Source organism: Aegilops tauschii, chromosome 5 (genome assembly GCF_002575655.3).
Source record: "Aegilops tauschii subsp. strangulata cultivar AL8/78 chromosome 5, Aet v6.0, whole genome shotgun sequence".
Taxonomy (NCBI): domain Eukaryota; kingdom Viridiplantae; phylum Streptophyta; class Magnoliopsida; order Poales; family Poaceae; genus Aegilops; species Aegilops tauschii.
Window position 1 is genome coordinate 26,848,654 of NC_053039.3, and position 19,240 is coordinate 26,867,893.

Below are 19,240 nucleotides of genomic sequence, written 5' to 3' on the forward strand. Positions count from 1 at the left end.
GCATCATCAGATCGCCTCCAGTGGCCGTGAGCTCGTGTTCGTGATGGCAAAGTGCATGAGTTGGAGAATGTTGGGTGGGGGATCGCATCACTTCAAGAACACCTGAGGTGCATATGCATCGATTGAATTTCTACCACGCTTTATCACTTTGTTTACACATTTTCTTTGCGTGAAATGTATAATCACCTTTTAGTAAATGCAATTAAATGACTTATAAAACACAAAAGGATTATCATCTAGTGATCAACTTTACTACCGGCACAATCGCTTTGCGGTGCATGTTTGCCGACACTCGGCAAACAGGGCAGCACGGTCACCCCATTGTCAACTCCTCGAAACATGATTTCTTCCCACTTTATAGTATAAAGCAATTCACCACGCCTAAGGCAATAACCCTATAACATGCTAAAAGAAACATGATACGGGGCTGCACGAAGGGAATACTTTATTTACATTATTATTCAGCTACATACGTACTCTGCTCCGAAGACGGCCGGGCAAATAGTAACGACGCTGAGACATTAAGGGGCTAAGGCATACCCCAGTTACAAATACAGACTTGAAAGCAAATAACTCGATCCACCAATGGACTGACACCATGGATGCATGCATGCATGCATGTTTAAGTTTTAGTTTGAGTTAGGCCTCGTCCGGCACGTCGGACCATTTGATGTCCACCTGCCCGACACTGGGGTCAAGACTGTAGTTCTTCCAGATATGGATCGACGCGCCGACCTCGTTATCGCAGCCGGCGCACTCGTCGACGACCATGGCGTTTATGTGAATGTTGCCTGAGTTGGCGAGGCGGATGAACTTGCCGCACCGGGCCCCGTTGGCGTACCACTCCGACGAGAGCGACACCACGAAGTCGTCGTCGCTGTGGAACTGACCGTCGCACGACGCCGGCCCGCCGCCCGTCTCTCCTTGCTGGAAGCCGTTCACCGTCATTGTCGCCGGGACGTTCTGTCGAAGTTCAAACTTGCCTTCTGTGACAGTGGGCCGCCCGGAAACGGCGCACAACACCTGCAGAAAAACTAGAACAATGCCCAAAACCACTGCGACCTTGGTGGTGCCTGCCATGGTGATTGAGATCCTAGCTGCTGCTTGGGTTTATCAGCTAGCTTGCCTTGCGTGCTTTGCTTTATCAAGGCTTTATATAGGCTCGAAGTGCAGCCTGCAGACAAAGCGGGGCGTACTTACGGATGTGCATGCCGCCCTCGTGTGTCTCGTCTAAAAATCTCGTCTACGCCAGCTGCCAAAGCAACGCTGCTGTCCCGATGTCACCACTTTCTACAACTCTATTCCACTACAGAGGGATGAGTAGTACAGTCACACAACTCTATTCCTCTCTTTCATACTCTTACAACCGGCGCATTTAGTCTGACACAAAATATTCACGTCCAAAAGCTTGTGCACGCTTCCGTGTGTTTATTCGAAGTGTGTGTTTCAATCAAAATAATTGAAAAACAATGACTATGCAAGTAAGTCACAAAAAATTAGGGTATACGATCTAATGTCTAGTTATGTGACTTGCAAAATAGTTTGTTGATGGAAGCTCATGCTCATGTTACAGTTAGGCTTTCCTTTAGTTTTATATGGAAATTCAGTATTTTTTGCCCTTGTTACTTCTGAATAAAATCATCCGGTGAGTTCATGTTAGTGGGTGGCATTCGTAATTACAAACAGATGGGCATGAATTATCTAAGGGTCCGTTTGGTTTGGCTTCTAAGCTAACCCCTGCTTTGGAAAAGCATAATCTAGACCAAAGGTCGCCTGCTCAGAGTAGATTTTGAAAAGCTAGAGATTCATCGTAGTGCATTTTCCACAGCATGGTAACACCAACTTCCATGCTTGCCAGACCAACTTCTAAGCGAAATTACCCAGCTTGCCACTCACTTACCGATTCGATCCTACTCCCCACAGCTCCCGCAACAAACATAACCATTTTCTCATTTCCCCCATTGAATGAGCGCGAGCAGGGGATAGGGTTTCCCGCCACTAGCCCTCCGCCGCCGCGAAGACCTTCCACGCGGCCGCCTCATGCGAATGGAATCCTTCACGTGACACCAAAATGACAATTTTGTGCTCCGAGAATTGATGCGATCACCACATGATAATTTACTAGATAACATTTCTTTTACTTGGCTCACTTTTCTTTCTATGAGGGCTGAAGAATGAGATATGGAGACGGTCGGGTTTTCTTTTTTCCCACAAACAAAGAAAGGCCCCAAGGAGTTTAGGGTTTCCCCGCCTCCCATTGCCGCCGCCGCCGATCTGCCTTGTTTCTTATGGCCTTAGGACCATGGTGGCGCAGTGGATCCAGGCCCTTGCCTGCGGGATGCTCATGCTTTGTTTATAGGCGTTTCTTTTTTGTCTGTTTAGGATTTGTGTCCTTCTCGGGAAGGCGAGGCGACAACGACTCCCTAAAGATGGAACAAGGTTCTTCCCGCCTAGCCCCCGTCCAGGCGGCGTATCTCGCGTTGTTGGAGGGCGTGCGAAGGTGTGCCTTCGACGGATCTTGCGGGATTTGATCGTTTCTTGTTTTCAGTGGATCCCATCTTCGTTCGTCTACATTCATACAAGTTGGATCCTTTCGATCTACGCTTCTCTTCATTAGCGGTTGTTGTTGTTCTGGTGCGCTGGTCCTTTGAGGCCTTAGCACAACGACTTTCCGACTGTCTACTACAACAAGATTTGACTGCTCCGATTAGGGAGGGGCAATGACGGTCGCTCCAGTGCTTGTAGTTGTCACAAGGTGGTCTACGAATATGGATGTAATTCTTTTTACTTATCGTATTTTTTGCACAGCCATGATGTTTGCTGAATAGATAGGAAGTTTTTCCTGCAAAAAAAAAAAAGAAGATGATTGGTTGGGCTTTCTTCTTCTTGAAGTTTGTATTAATACATTGTCTATTGTCTAGGTGCGTCGTTTTGAAGCAAAGAAATGATCAATGCTTTTTTTTCCTTTTCAAAAATAGAAGGCAATTAAATGCATTAGTTTAAGGCTCTCATGGCTTGCAACCAACCTTAGGACCAACCACATAATAAAGGTTTCTCGCCTGCTGATCTACTGGAGGACTATTCAGCTCTATGTCATTGCCTACTGCACAGTTCTCTTTTAAAAAGCAACACTTCTCTAAGAAAACGGTGAATAGCTTATTTGTCATCTTACTTGTTTGTTTCAGAATTATCCAATTCCAATCCGTCCATTATTTGTTGTGTCTCTACATGCTATGGATTTGAGTTTGTAGGTCTAGGAAAAGAAGGCACCAGGAATCACAAATGAATCACTATTGTAGATTACCCCTATATCGACTAGTTTCCACGTACTTATGGTCACCTTCCCACTAGTGGTGTACTTCCACTGATGAGTGTATTGATGCCCTTTAGCAGACTTTCAGTTGAGGCCAGACGAGGGATCCTTTAGTGGTGGTCTTATGGCTGCCCAGTATAGTAGAGCAGCGACCATATGACGTTTTTGTTCATTCCATAGATAGCTTCTTTGAACTAGTGGACAAACAACTTCCCACCCATTAGAGGAGACTCCATCATGTTGATGGGCATTCTAGTGTCCAGCACGATGTGGTGGGGAGGCATAAGTTGGTGTTCCCCCATGAATAGAATAAGAGGCAAGGCATGAAAAGGATGAAGAATATGTTTTTGAATTTAGGAATGATGTTATACGTGACACAAAGAACAATTGGGTTCAAATTGTGCATAACGATACACCACATGCTCATGCACACACATATACACATAATGTCTTCAAAACTATTTTAAATGATACCATGGTTTACTAAGTACCATACGTATGCTACTGTGAAAAAATAGTGGCCAAAATGACATTTGAAAGACCATATCACATTATATCTTAATGTCTTGAACATTCTACTTCTATTGGTTTGTGGGTGTAATTGTTGTGTGGGTATAGAAGGGTTGTTTGATTTTATTTACTATAATAATAAAAAATAGAATAATTGTATCACTACTTTAATTCCTAAAAATCGGGGTGACTCATTTCTTCTCATCTTTTTGTTACTGAAGTATGCGTCGCGAGCTTTTATCCATTCGATCCAGAGATTGATTCAGAGCATTTAGACACCACGAGTGTTGCATGATTCGGAGGGACAGGAAACGTCTAAGCTTAGAGCGTCAGTACCAAATTCATCAGACAAATGAGAGCATCTGTTTTGACAAACAATGGAAACTATTTTGGCAAGTGCGGTCCTGCTAACAGCCCAAGTGACGAAAATCATAGCCCATGGAAAATCACATGCCCACTTGTCAAGTTTAACCGTCTCTGTCCACCTCAATGTACTACTGGACCACTGACTCATCTGCCAGACCATGAAATGTCTGGCAACCTTTGCGGGTGAGTCTGGTCCAAGGGTTGTGAAACAAACATCTAAAGGAAGTAATCGATCTCACCAAGACACAAAACTACAGAAACTAAAATGGCATAGAGGAACAGAGGAGTAGTGTGCTCTATATTAATGAATCTCGTCAACTATATGTACAATGGTTATCTCCTCAGGCCAAATGTAGTGAGGAAATGCTAATTAGCACTAAAGTAGAGGGACTTAGTCCATTAGAGAAGTGTAACGTGGATGAGGTCAGGCCTCACAGCAAGATCACTTGGTTGTCTTGAAGTTCGGGCAAGATAGTCCTGAGCACGGAACACGTCCATCAAAAGATGAACAAGAGTCACTAGATGCTTTCAAAAATACATCTAACCCACCACTGCCCTGCCCTAGAGCTGCCGCATGTGCCATAGCTTAGCATTACCGATGGAACCTTGCAGCACCCCTACCCATCGAACCCTGTTACGTCCGCAACATAGGAGGTGTGCATGAGCTTCTCTAAAAAGGAGGTATGCATGAGCTTTTCTGCATCGTTCTAGTGATTGATTACTTAAACCCAAACTAACAGTTAACCTCAAATTTTTAGAGCAGTACACCATCTAGACTAGATCCAATCTTGGTGGCGAGTTCCGCTTTCTCTAGTACCGAGATGTTGGGGAATTTAAGTGGCAAACCATGGAATTTGATGCCCGTTGTTTCACTGAAAAGTGACCGGTGTGTGTTCTTGGTAGCTAGTTGCGGCAATGGATGATGGGAACCTTGATTTCTCCAACCCAGAGACTTATCAGTGCTCGGCCACCGTCGCCGATCTGACCGTCGCTGGCTCTTCCATGGACAACCACATATAAGGAACTTGACAAAGAGAGAAAGAAAATAAATGAAAATAAAAACAAAAAATATAAAAAATGCTTTGTCGGGTGCTACATATATGGATCTCGGCAAAGGGGGGAGAAAAGTAAAAATATTTAAAATGCTTTGCCTAATGCTGCGTATATAGAACTTGACAAAGGGGGGAAACACCAAAACGCCAAGGCTTTGCCTAGTTCTTCTTGTGATATACTAGTACTCAGAAAAAAGCCAACCTCGTCAACCCTTTCATCAACCGCCGCGACCAGAACATGTGTCCCTTGTGTATCTTGCCAAGTTCTTTTTCGGACATACTGGGCAAAGTGCACGTTTTGGCAAGTTCATTCTTTTGCCAGGTTCTTTTTTGCTTGCACTCGGTATTCCATTGTCTTTGCTAAGTGCAAGGCACAATGCTCTAGGCAAACAACTTAGCACTGAGCAACGTTGTGGATTGCAATAGTACTACTTCTATGACATCCTAAGGACACAGAGCACCTTGCAGGCACTCACACCCCTACCTGCAACCCTCCTTCCCGCACCGACACCAGTATCCACGCCCACACCAAGATCATTATACAAGGCACTATGGATTATCGACTGATAATCGGAGTTAATTACAACCACCATTCCTCAATCTGAAAAATCCTCGTGCATCTCCTCTCCTACTTTGTTGCCCGATCAATAACTATTCTCACCATGCCATGTCCTTTCGAATTTTGATCCGGCTGTCATGTATGCCATGCCCTCAAAACATCTTCTGGATTGAACATTATGATACTTTCTTGGCTGAGGGCGACAAGCTGCACTCTATTGGCTTGGGATGAACTTTTCTTGCATGGCTGATTGGCTGCCAACGTAGGGATACAAGAGCACGTGGATGACTAACCGAGGAACGGCAATCTACAAGTGTGTCGCGTTGGTGTGAACATAATTCAAGGCTGTCTTGTTATTTGTCAACCTAGCTCCCAAATTATTGAGATTGTTCCGAACCAGAAGTTAGTGTATATGATATGACGTCCAATTATTTTTGATGTCATATTATTGAGATTGTTCCCTAGCACAAATTAGTGTATATGATGTGACGTCCAATTAGTTTTTTATTTGAGATAATAGCTCTTAATACGTAACTTGATGTTCATGTTAATGTTAGGATATTCATCGAGCTTAGTCTAGAAGATCAATATGATTTGCTGGTGATATCGACTTCAGGTCATGCTCGGCGGGTAGCACTCGTAACTACAAACTGGAGGGCGTGAACTACCTAAATGCAAATTGAGTCATGCGCGTGACACCAAAACTATGATTTTTTTTTTTTTGCTCTGGGCATTGATGTGATGGCCAACATGATAATTTATTACGTGTACCAGATATGACGTCCAGTTGTTTGACTTGCAAGAATAGTTTGGTATAGAAGTTGATGTTCATGTTGTTGTTAGAATCATTATGATTTAGTCTTCAGTATGGGCTGCTCTTGTTTCTTCCTAATAAAATCATTAATTGACGATATTTGCTTCAGTTCATGTTAGGTCAGTGGCTTTGTTAACTACAAACAAAAGATCTTGGGCTACCTAAATTTAAAGGAATCCTTCACCTGACACCAAAGCTATGATTTTATGTTATAAGCACCGGTGTGATCGCCGCATGGTAATTTACTAGATGACGTTGGTTTTAGCGGCTTGCCTTTTGTTTCTGAGGATGGAACGTCGAGCGTTGGGCTTTATTTTTCATGAACTTTGTACTATAAAATTGTGTGTTCAGTAGGTACAACATCTTGATGCAGTCAAAATATCAATCAAACTACGCCTTTTGAAAAGAAAAGGCAAGTAAATGTAGGTTTATTTAAAGGTATCATAGCCTCCACCTACCTGAAGACCAAATCCTAACAAAGAAACTCTCGGCTATTTATCTACTAGAGGGCCAGTACGTTTATATCACTGCGTACTATCCAAGTCTCTTGTAAAGAGCAAGGCTTCCCTAAGCAAAGATGAATACCCAGACTGTCATTTAGTTTGGTCTTAGAATTATCTAATATCATTATGTGTGTTTTTGTCGTGTTTATGCGCACTAAGGATTTGAATTTGATAGGTGTAGGATTAGAAGGCACCAGGAATTACCAATAGATAACTCAAAATAGAACCTGCACCACATGCTTTTCATATGCGGTGTGCATCTCATTCCTACTCTGCCACCTCGACGGGGCCATGGTTTGCATCGTCATACCGCCGCATGGCTGCCTACTAAGGATCACCATGGGAAGGTGGATGATATGAGAGCATGTTGGGCAGATCAGTCTCTGAGAGGTCAACTGTATAAATAAGTCACAATGTGATACGGGATAATCGAATTAATATTCTCTCAAGTTCACCAAGTGGTGACCTCATGATATAGCTTCGTTCATATTTTACAAACTCTGACCTTCGACGTCATTTATTTAGATTTTTTAATCACAAGTATATATTTATATCAAAGTGTATTTTTAATACTGTAATTTATCAGGTATCGGTCGTATATTACTACAAATAGATAGTGGTCAAACTGCATCTTGAAGACCGTATCAACATGTAAGCTTAAATCTTTTATGAACCGAAGGGAGTAACTGCACATGCATAGAAGATAGAAGTGGTTGCATTAATTTTCTTTATTAGGAATCGGATGATTAAAAAAACTGTTAGCACCTTTTGTTCGAAAACTCACAGGCGTCCGTCCTCCCCCAGCCCTTTGTCTCTCCTCCTAAGGGAAAAGGTGGCTAGGGTTTCTGCCACCCATCGGAGGTGCGCGGTTAATCCTGACCCTTGCCACTGGGAGTCCATTTTTAAATGTTTCTTTGAGTTTTGTTACGGTGCGGTCAGTTTGGTGCCTACAGTTGTAAAATACATGAAACTGGTGCTCGAACTTGTCTGGTTGTGCAAATACGGTGCCTCCTTCCGCGTACGCTATGCCGGCATGGAGTGACAGCATGGCGGTGGGCCACATGTAAGTGGCTGAGAGCAGGGGAGGAGCTAGGTAGCCTACGCGTGAGGAGTCGCCTCATATTTTATTTAATCACGTATGAAAGCCAATAGTAAAAAATAAATTGCATGCTTTAGAATCCATGCTGAGATCTCACGGTCCCAGATTGTATTGTACGCATAGGCTATCCACCACGCCAAAATATGCACAGTGGACTTTCATGGGGTCGAATTATATATACGGTGTTGCTGTGCAAAAGGCTTGGAGCACGGGCATATTGTGCCAGTTTCTCTTAAGTTCAGAGAATTGGATTTTTACAACTAAAAAAAATTCCAAAATCTTTTATACGTGCACACATAGAAGTGTAATATATTGTGCGAATTTTCATCAAAATTCGCGTTTGTATGTGAGAGATACCAAAAATATACATACATGCAAAATTTTGCTTGTTATTTGTCAGGAATTTTGTCTTTATTGCAGGGCATAATATAACATAATTTCATATGAAATTTGACAGTCAGAGCACGTGCATACGTTTCTGGTGTGAAAAAAGCTGAACTTTTAAGTGACAGTTTTTAACCTTTAAAAAAATACCCAGTGGCCACCGTGCTCCGAAAATCCGCTTTGGCTGCTATGTACCTCTTCAAGCTATTCTTTTATATATGGTACTCGTTTGGGCCCACACAAGTTTTATTTTTATTTTTCAAGTTTATGTTTATTTTTTGTCTTTGATATTGTTTTTACCTCTTGAAAGAAGAAATGCAAGAAAAAGTTACAACTGCCATGAACTTAAAAGAAAGCGATAGTGCATTTCATGTTTTTGGAAAATGTTTCACATGTATTCAAAAGGTATAACATGTTTTCGAAATTTGTCAGGTTCAACATGTTTTAGAATATGTCCATAGAGTTTTTTTTTTGTGTAAAATTTTCCTTACAATTCTACAAACACGGTTGACATGTTTTGATACATTTCTAGAATTTACTATTATTACACAGTAATGTTCATATATGTTGAATAATTTCAAAAAAATACAATGTTGTCAATTGTTTAATAATTTTGTATTTCGGAAATACAATGAAGATACACCATAATCATGTATCCTTCTGGTCTGGAATGAAGATATATAAATTTATACAATAATCTTAAATATTTGTTGAAACTTTTAAATCCACATATATTTTTGAAAAAGTTAATTTTACCTCTTCAAAGTACACAATGAAAAGATAAAAAATAAATAGTAACTGCATATCGATAATTATTGTATTTTTTATATGGGAAATTTGCGTGTCATAAAATTAAACAGGAACTTGGAAAAAGGTAAAAAATAAAACCGATAGATTACGCATCAGAAAAATTGCAAAGCAACACGTGGAATTGGTCTACATAATTTTCTAGCTATTACTTGTACATACCGGATAGTTTGCCCACGTGGGCAGATCGTGACGTTTGGTAACCTGGAGGTGCAGGTTCTAAACACCGTCATGGAGATTTTTTTCATGTTATTTCTCTCTAGCATACACTGTATTTGAGGACTTTCCTACATGATTAAATAAAATACATGGGATGTTTCTGCAAAATAATTCCTCCCTGCACGTATCCACTTACATGTGGGCCACTGCAATGCTGGAACTTCACGTGGGCAGGGCGTATGTTTGAATACGGAAGGAGGCACCGTATTTGCACGACTGGACAAGTCCGGGCACTAATTTTATGTATTTTGCAACTTTAGGCACCAAACTAACCGTGCAGGACAAGTTTAGGCACCTCCGGTGTATTTAACTCTTTTACAAACTCTGACCTTCGACGTCATTTATTTAGATTTTTTATTCACAAGTATATATTTATATCAAAGTGTATTTTTTAATACTGTAATTTATCAGGTATCGGTCGTATATTACTACAAATAGATAGTGGTCAAACTGCATCTTGAAGACCGTATCGACATGTAAGCTTAAATCTTTTATGAACCGAAGGGAGTAACTGCACATGCATAGAAGATAGAAGTGGTTGCATTAATTTTCTTTATTAGAAATCGGATGATTAAAAAAACTGTTAGCACCTTTTGTTCGAAAACTCAGAGGCGTCTGTCCTCCCCCAGCCCTTTGTCTCTCCTCCTAAGGGAAAAGGTGGCTAGGGTTTCTGCCACCCATCGGCGGCGGCGGTGATCTGGCTCGTCTCCTGTGGCCTTAGGAAAATGGGTGCGCGGTTGATCCTGACCCTTGCCACTGGAAGTCCATTTTTAAATGTTTCTTTGAGTTTTGTTAGGGTTTGTGTCCTGCTCAGGAAGGCGAGGCGAGGGCGGCTCTTTGAAAATGAAATAAGGTTCTCCCGACCTAGCCCCATCCTAGTGGTGTATCTAGTATCGTCGGAGGACGTGTGGAGGTGTGTCTCCAGCGGGTCTATTGAGGCTTTGTGATTTTGGTGTGAGATTTATTTCAGAGCCATGTACTTCCTCTTGTAGGGTGTACATGTTGTTCCCATGGTGATTGCATCGGTGGACCTCGTACTTTCAAAGATTGGGAACACTATTCGCGGTGTCAAAGGTCGCATCAAGCTTCCATCGGTCCCGGATTGCTAACCCAACCATATCAATGAGGGGAGCGGCCCGTCCAACTGACACGTTGAGAAAGAGACAGAGAGACGATCGAGAGAGACAAGGGTTCATCCAGCCGCTGGTACATCCATTTTGCATCATGCTTTTTTACTGATATTTATAATATTTTTGATCATTTATTACACTTTGTGATGCAATCCTAATTTCTTTTCTCTCTTAATTTGCCAGATTATATGAAGAGGGAGGTTACCGGCAGCTGGAATTCTGGACCTGAAAAAGCTATAGCAGAGATACCTATTCTACAGAGCTCTAAATGACTTGAAACTTCACGGAGAATTTATGATATTGAATATATATATAAAATACCGGAGCAAAGAAATACCAGAGGGGGGCCCACTAGTTGTCACAAGGCAACAGGGCGGAGCCACCCCTGGGCGCCCTGGTGCCTTGTGGGGCCCACAGCTAGCCTCCGGTGCTCATCTTCTGCTATATGAGGGTTTTGACCTAGAAAAAAATCAAGAGAGGACTTTCGAGAAGAAGAGTCGCCGTCTCGAGGCGGAACCTGGGCAGCAGTGCTACTTGTGAGTTGTGTTGGGATTTTCTCGAAGAGGAGAGAATGAAGCATTACAATAGAGATAAGTATTTCTCTCAGTTACGAACCAAGGTTATCAATCCAGTAGAAGAACCACGCACAACCTCATTAGCAGCACCTACACACACAAAAGCAAACACTTGCACCCAACACAATCAAGGGGGTTATCAATCCCCTCGGCAGTTATTTGCAAGGATCAAACCTCGTAGTGGTAGATAGGTAAAATAAAATAACGGTAAATAAATTGCAGCAATATATTTTTGGATTTTATATGTGATAAAAGTAGACCCGGGAACCATAGTTTTCACTAGAGGCTTCTCTCTTGAACATAAGCATACGGTGGGTAAACAAATTACTGTTGGGCAATAGATAGAAAACTGAATAGTTATGACGATATTTAAGGCAATGATCATGTATATAGGCATCACGTAGTAGACCAACTCCTGTCTGCATCTACTATTATTACTCCACCCATCGACCGCTATCCAGCATGCATCTAGGGTATTAAGTTAGTAAAAACGAAGTAATGCCTTAAGAAAGATGACATGATATAGACAAAGTAAACCCAATCAATATGAATAAACCCCATCTTTTTATCCTTAACGGCAACGATACAAATACGTGTGATGTCCCTTTCTGTCACTGGGATTGAGCATTGCAAGATCGAACCAATCACAAAGCACCTCTCCCATTGCAAGATAAATCAATCTAGTTGGCCAAACCAAATTGATAGATCGGAGAGAAATGCAAATCTATAACAATCATGCATAAAAGATTTTAGAGAAGACTCAAATAATATTCATGAATAAACTGATTATAAACCCATAATTAATAGGATCCCAACAAGCAAACCGCAAATATTTTTGGACTCTCCTTGTGTCGAATCAATAAATTTGGGTGAAATACTACCCTTGAAGACTGTTGTGATTTCCTATACTTGTGGGTCAGCAGGCCTCGAGCAAGAGCACGACGTGTCCGGCAAGCGCGATGCTCGACATCAACTTCGACGTACCTTGGGCCACACCGTATGTGAACACGGCAAGCAGTGGTGCTGGTGCCAGCGTTAAGTTCCCCCCAAGGAACCTCGCACTCGCACCCTATCCAAAATTACGAGTGCACAATCCACCCCCGCGTCGCCTCTCTCTGGCGGCACGGGGGGAACCCCTCGGCCGCCGCCTCCTTCCAACCTCCCTCCACCCCCTCACCTCGCCGCCGCCTGAGGAGGCCGCCGGCAAAGCCCGGCCAGGCTCCAGGGAGGGCGGCGGCGGGGCATCTCTCCGCAAGGCGCAAGGGCGCATCTGGCATGGTGGCGTGGCGGCCTTGGGCGGGCGTGCGAGCGTGGCTCCGGCGCGATCTGGCGAAGTTCCGGCGCGGGCTGACGAGGCCCCGGTGGTCCGAGCGGAGGGGCGGCGCGTCGGTTGGCTCGTGGCGGCCTCAAGCGGCACGGGATCTGGCATTCAGGGACGCCGTCAAGGGGTTCGTCGATCTCACGACGGCAAGGAGCGACGCGGTCACTCGAGGCCGCGACGGAAGCACCAGGGCGCGGTGCACGCAGATCTTCGGAGGCTGTCGCGCGGATCGTCCGATGTGGCAAGGGGCGGCGGTTCGCGGCGCAGGTGTGGCGAGGTCGCACAGTGCGCATTGGCGCGGTTTCAGGCGCTCTGGCAGGGGTGCCGGCGAGGCGCGGTGCGGATCCGGCAGGCGCGCATCTTGTGCTGGCGGCTAGGGGCAGACTCTGTCGGCCTCTCTGCATCAGGTCCGGCCCGGTGGCGGCTCTAGGCAGCGACCTGCAGACGAGGTATCTCTTCCTGATGTGGCGAAGAGGCTGCAGTTTTTGGCTGTCGAGGTGGAGGACATGTGGAGATGCAGCAAGGGAAGGTGGGATGCCGGATTGGCTGTCGACCGGAGGATTACGAGGGATGGGTGAAAACCCGTCTCTGGCCATGGCCGGAGCCTGTGACGGCGGCGTCTGTGGACGCCGTAACCTTCTTGAAGGCGTCGGCAGGATGCTCTCTCTTCCTCTGTGAGGGACAGCTCCAGGAGAAACCCCAGACCCGGAGGGTCGGCCGTTGGCGGCGTGTTGGCGTCGTTTCCCTCTCGAGGGCATCGATTTTGGAGTTCAATCCGGTCAGAGGGACCAGCTGGTGTGTTGGGAGGTTGGTGGTATGTGTTGGTGTGGCGTCGAGGCTTCTGTGGCCACGACGATAGGGCAAGTGAAGTCGGAGACACTGCAGTGGCTTCGGCGTGTTCGTGGGATTACCTCGGTTTGGTTGTTGTGGTGAAGTCGGAGCTGCGGCGGCGGGCCCCTGTGGCAACGATGACAGGCAGCAGGTGGTCCGTTCGGTGGTCTTCCACGACACCAGTCTTGCATAGTTCTCCTTTGGATCTTGCTTCAGAGTCGGAGCTGCGTCGCCCTCAATGCGGGTGGTTGAGTTTTGGCATGGATCTTCATGTTTTCCTACACAGCCTCTGCGGTGAGTGTTGGTTCGACGTTCGTCCACGGCGAAGTCGGAGTCGCTTGCTCGGGGATTAGGGATGGCGATGATGCCTATTTGGGGAGAAGTGATGACGATGATGTTTGTGTTCTAGCTTGACGAGGCACTCTTTGTAAAGGTGTGCGTGGGATATCTTGTGTGCCGCTCAACGGCTTGTGACGGTTTTCGCCCAGTTTTCTGTTGATTAACTGGGCAATTCTCTTCTGCTTAATTAATGGATGAGACAAATCTTTTGCCTTCGTTTCGGAAAAAAAATTTACGAGGCCACAAGGAGAGCTCGCCGTGGCCGAAACGAGAAGTCGCACGTGTAGCACGACGAGTGCTAGCCATAGAACTGATACTTAACTGGAGTCTGGAGCCTGGAGGACGCTTGGATGATGGGAGAAAGACTTGGCCATGGCGGGGAGGAAAATTGCATGCGTGAACCTGCCTACGAGATTGATGAACATAGTGAACTACCTAAAATGCCCCTAATTAATCAATACACTACTGGAAATCTGTTGTAGTATTGGTTAATCTAGGCCTTCAATCACAAAAATCAACGACCCTGATATACTTGATGTACCGTAAAAGGACTCTTGCTTAAAGCTCACGTGACCTCCGACCTGCCCGAGGTCCAAGCTACTTAATGATCGTGGGAGGGTGTTACCCATGCCCCTTATAAAAGAGCAAGGATTCCCCAAGCAAGAGATGTCTTAAAATTATCTAGTACCGTCATGTTCACTATTTGTTGTGACTCTACATATTAGAGATTCGAATTGGATATGTATAGACGTGGAAGGCATTCGGAATTACCAATGGATAACTATAACTATAGCATGCACCATTTGTCTTGCACATTCATCGTGAATCCCCCTTCTACTATGCCGGGTCGGTGTGATTATGGCCTTCTTTGTCACATATCGGCTCGCACAACTGTGCAGCCATGATCATGAAGAGAAGCTAAATGAAGTGCGAGAAAGTTTAACGGATTTCTTGCTGCGGGGGCATGCTGCAAAACAATCACCATCGTTATAAGTGTTAACAGAGTATTCCCTTCATTTTGGAAGAGAGTGGAGTCTTGGATCTAGCTTCATCCACGGTACAGTGTACATGTGATGTTGTTTATTTAGAATTAGAACTTGAAAATCAAAAAAAAAAAATCTCGACATCACACATGCATATATTAGAACAAAAAATATTAGCAAAAATTGCTTTTTTTATACAATAAAATCATTGATGCCCACATATATGCACATACACTCAAACGCATGCACACAGACCCTTTGATATACTGAGTCGGCATTATATTTTGAGATTGACAAAGTCACCACAAACGCCTTTGTAGTTGACCGAAACTCCTCCTCTCACTAAACCAACATCACCAGGACTTAAACCCAGGTGGGTTTATTTCACCACAAGTCTAACCGTTAGAGCTATGCTCCATATCAATGATATAAACCTTTTGCGAACCAGAAGGGAGCAAGTCCAGAGGCATAGAAGATAGGAAGGTTGCTAAAAAGTCCCTACCAAATATCAATATGTATATTTTCTAGAAAGTCGGCCGTCCAGTCTCCATCCTCAAAATTGACATGGCCTCTTTTCTTCTCTTGTTTATTTGTTTGTTTCTTTTGTGGGGAATCTTGTCCTGTGGAAAATACATCTGACCCACCACCGCCCATATGCCCTAGAGATGTCGTCGTGCCGCTGCTTACCGTCGCCGTCAGCCCCTCTGGTGCGCGCCTCTAGCGTGTCACCGCCGTCGCCATCGCCATCGCCGATAGTTCCTATCTACCCCACCTCGTCGAGCCACTGCTCCGTCTGCCAACCTTGGTTCTTGAGTTACGTATGAGCTTCTTTGCATCGATCCAGTTATTAATCAATCAGTCAGTCAGTTAACTTCCATGTTTTTTCGGGAGGCGCACCATCCAGACTTTGTACTCCAAAATTGTGTGTTGTCCTTGTGCATCATCACGTTACGTTGTAGAGGTCAAAATGTCCATAAAATTAATACCTTTCCAAAAATAAAAGGCTAAGTGAATGCATCACTTGCTTAAAGCTCTTGTAAAATCTGACCTACCTGAGGTCCATGTTGGTTATTGACGGAGGTGGAGAGGGGCACCCACGACCTTATAAAAGAGCAAGGCTTCTCCAAGCAAATGATGTCTTAGAATTATCTAATATCATTCTATCCATTATTTGTTGTGACTCTACATATTAGGGATCCTAATTTGGTACATATAGGCATAGAAGGCATCCGGAATTACCAATGGATAACTAGAATAATGGCATGCACATTGTCCCTTTCACCTACGTGGTGCATCTCCCTCGTACTCTGTTGTCTAGGTGTGACTATGGCATAAATCTTCATATCAGCTCGTACAACTGTGCACTCGTGAAGTTGGAAAGTTCAATGAAGTGCGAGAATGTTCGGATGATATCTTGCCTTGAGATCATGCCGCAAAATCAACCACCGTCGTTGTACGTGCTAACCGAATACTCCCTTAACCGTCTTGGATCTAGCTTCATCCACGTTGTTGTACTTGCGATGCTGTTTATTTGGATTTAAAACTTCAACATTACAAATATAAATTTCTCTCAAAAAGTATTGTTTGCAATATTACGGTTTTGCTCGACATCATACATATATTACAACAAGAAATAGCGGTCAAAACTACATTTCTAAGACCATAATATCAATAATGTAAATCTTTTGTGAACTAGAAGGGAGCAAATTCAGAGGCATCAAAGATAGAAGGGTTGCTAAAAGAGTCTCTAACAATACTATTTTTCTTCTAGACAATCGGCCGTCTAGTCTTTCATCGTCAAAATCGACACGGCCCCTTTTCTTCTCTTGTTTATTTGTTTGTTTCTTTTGCGGGGAATCTCGTCCTGCGAAAAATACATCTGACCCACCACCGCCACGCCCTAGAGCCGCCGCCGTGCCGCCTCACCGCCGGCGACTCGCGCCCCCTCCGCTGCGCACCTATCGCGCGCGTCGCCATCTCCGTCAGTTCCCATCTACCCAACCTCGTCGCGCCCCTGCTCCGTCCGCAACCTTGCTTCCTGAGGTACGTATGAGCTTCTCGGCATCGATCCAGTTATTAATCAACCAATCAGCCAGTTAACCTCCACGAATTTTGGGAGCGGCGCACCACCTAGACGAGATCCAATTTTGGCAGCGAATTCCCTTTTAGTTTTAATTTTAATAATTTTTATGGTGCGAATTCCCCTTTGTCTAGAACTGATTGATGGGGAATTTCGGTGGCAAACCATGGAACCTGATTGATGCCTGTTGTTCCATTGCCAGGTGACTGGTGTGCGTTCTTGGTAGCAGCTGGTTGTAGCAATGGATGATGGGGACCTCGATTTCTCCAACCCAGAGGCGTACCTGGACACCGGCGCCGATCTGCCCGGCGGTGGCTGCTCCATGGACAGCTACTTTGATGAATTCCTCAACGACACAGAGCACCTTGCCTGCACTCATACCCACACCTGCAACCCGCCCGTCGACGACAGTTCACACACCCACACCTGCGTCCACGTCCACACCAAGATCGTCTCGGCGTCGTCCGATGGCGGCGCCGACTCCCCGGCCGAGAACAGCGGTGCCTCCAAGAAGCGGCCGTCTGGCAACCGCGCAGCCGTGAGGAAGTACCGGGAGAAGAAGAAGGCCCACACGGCGCTGCTGGAGGAAGAGGTGGTTCAGTTGAAGGCTCTGAACAAGCAGCTGCTGAAGAAGCTTCAGAATCACGCGGCACTTGAGGCCGAGGCTGCCAGGCTCCGCTGCCTGCTTGTTGATATCAGGGGGAGAATCGACGGGGAGATTGGCACTTTCCCTTACCAGCGGCCTGTGAAGAACGGCGATTTGGTTTCTGGTGTTGATCAGGGGGGGTTTCTTGGCAGTGCCCAGGTTATGAACTCGTGTGATTTCAGATGCAACGATCAGATGTATTGCAATCCAGGAATGCAGATGAGAGCAATGGGTGATGATGGTGCTATGAGTGGTCAGGTATTTGGGCAAGGCACTGGGGATATTGCAAACATCCAATGCATGGGGGGTGCCAAATCTGGATTCACAATGCCCCCAGGCTGTGGGGGTATGGGGACAATGCCTTCTGGCTGCTTACCCGGTTCTGAAAAGCAATGAAGGTTAGTGTCTTCTTTTATTGCTTTTGTTAGATAAATTCTTTTCTGGCCAGACCAGTCTACGACAATAGTTTGCGAACTAATTTTTTGTTGGGCTTTCGTGTTCAAATTATGTATATGCATACTCATGAGAAAATATCTGTTTGCGAACTAATTTTCCTTGGATAATATAACTTTGTTTTAAAGGAAAAGTAACACATTATATTATTAGAAATCAATTAGCAATGTCACAATGTGATTTTTGTGTCGTTGTTCATGGTTGTCCATGTATCATTATTAAGTTGTAGTAATAGTCAGTTTTGTGTGTCAAGTGATAATGAAACTGGAAGGACCTATGTGCTCCATGAATAATCTGCTCTTGTTTGTGTTTATCAATTCAGCACCAGTTGATAGTTCACTTACTTCTACAGTATTGGTTTCGTTGCAAACATTCCAGCTGCGACCTGTGCTTGGTATTTTGCGTCGTCTATTTATATGAAGAGCAAGTAGTGATTGCCAGTTTATCACTAGAAACTTCGTTCATTTATGAAGTGTGGCCCGTTGCATATTTTAGACTGGGCCTGCCTTTCACTAGTATTGATTTTCTTTATGTAGTTTAGGCTGTTTTAGTTGTGAACATTGCTTTAGTTCCTGTTTTAGTGTGCAAACTTGCTGTCTTGTTGCTGCTGCTGTATCTTGTCTGTTTCCAGTAAACTAGTAACCCACATTTCTACTGCCCTTTTTCAGGATTTCCATGGCGTGAATCTTCTCCTTAGGCAGGCACTTTCGGTTCCCGTTGAGGGAAGACTGTATAAATTGCTAGCTTCTATCGACCGTGTTGGTTCAAACTGTCGTGCGTGCGTGCGTGTGTGTGTGTGTGTGTGTGTGTGTGTGTGTGTGTGTGTGATTCTGTCGCCAATGATGCTTCTTTGACGATGGCTTGAGGCGCTGAAACTTTGTTGGGAGCCATTTGGGCATTCTCCTTCAATTTTCCCTGGTCGCCATTTCAAGTTTTGCTATGGAGTTCGACAGCCTTTGCTCCCGGTTCGAGGCACCCTCTCTTACAAAAGGGTCAAAGTGCCATGGACCGGATCCTAGGGAACCATGAATAATGGCCAGAAAGCAGTCATCCATGTTATGTGGCAACCAGGATATATAGACCCCAACAGTGGATACGATATATGAACCTTATGTAAAGCACTTTTTGCATGGATTGTTTCAGAGTAGTTGGTATGCATGTATGTGCCTTTGATGTTGTTGATTCAATTATTCATTTAGATGTTTCATTATTTGAATCTTGAGTGAACAAAAATTGTCATGAAACATCCATTGCAA

The 19,240-nt window shown here is 44.5% G+C and overlaps 2 protein-coding genes across 2 annotated transcripts; one reads left to right on the forward strand and one right to left on the reverse strand.

Moving 5' to 3' along the window:
- Nucleotides 1-428: 428 nt before the first annotated feature.
- Nucleotides 429-1,115, reverse strand: LOC109754396 (putative ripening-related protein 7). Its single transcript, XM_020313309.2, has one exon. It carries the CDS (start codon nucleotides 1,078-1,080, stop codon nucleotides 640-642), a length of 441 nt encoding a protein of 146 aa, XP_020168898.1. The 5' UTR covers nucleotides 1,081-1,115; the 3' UTR covers nucleotides 429-639.
- A 15,467-nt stretch (nucleotides 1,116-16,582) lies between these two features.
- LOC109754401 (basic leucine zipper 19) lies at nucleotides 16,583-19,157 on the forward strand. Its single transcript, XM_040388707.3, has 3 exons — nucleotides 16,583-16,848; nucleotides 17,088-17,929; nucleotides 18,653-19,157. The coding sequence occupies exon 2, from the start codon at nucleotides 17,127-17,129 to the stop codon at nucleotides 17,925-17,927; it is 801 nt and encodes a 266-aa protein (XP_040244641.1). The 5' UTR covers nucleotides 16,583-16,848; nucleotides 17,088-17,126; the 3' UTR covers nucleotides 17,928-17,929; nucleotides 18,653-19,157.
- Nucleotides 19,158-19,240: the final 83 nt, after the last annotated feature.

Excerpts from the sequence above, each read along its gene's own strand:
- LOC109754396 (XM_020313309.2), bottom strand. The coding sequence starts at position 1,080 with ATGGCAGGCACCACCAAGGTCGCAGTGGTTTTGGGCATTGTTCTAGTT.
- LOC109754401 (XM_040388707.3), top strand. The coding sequence starts at position 17,127 with ATGGATGATGGGGACCTCGATTTCTCCAACCCAGAGGCGTACCTGGAC.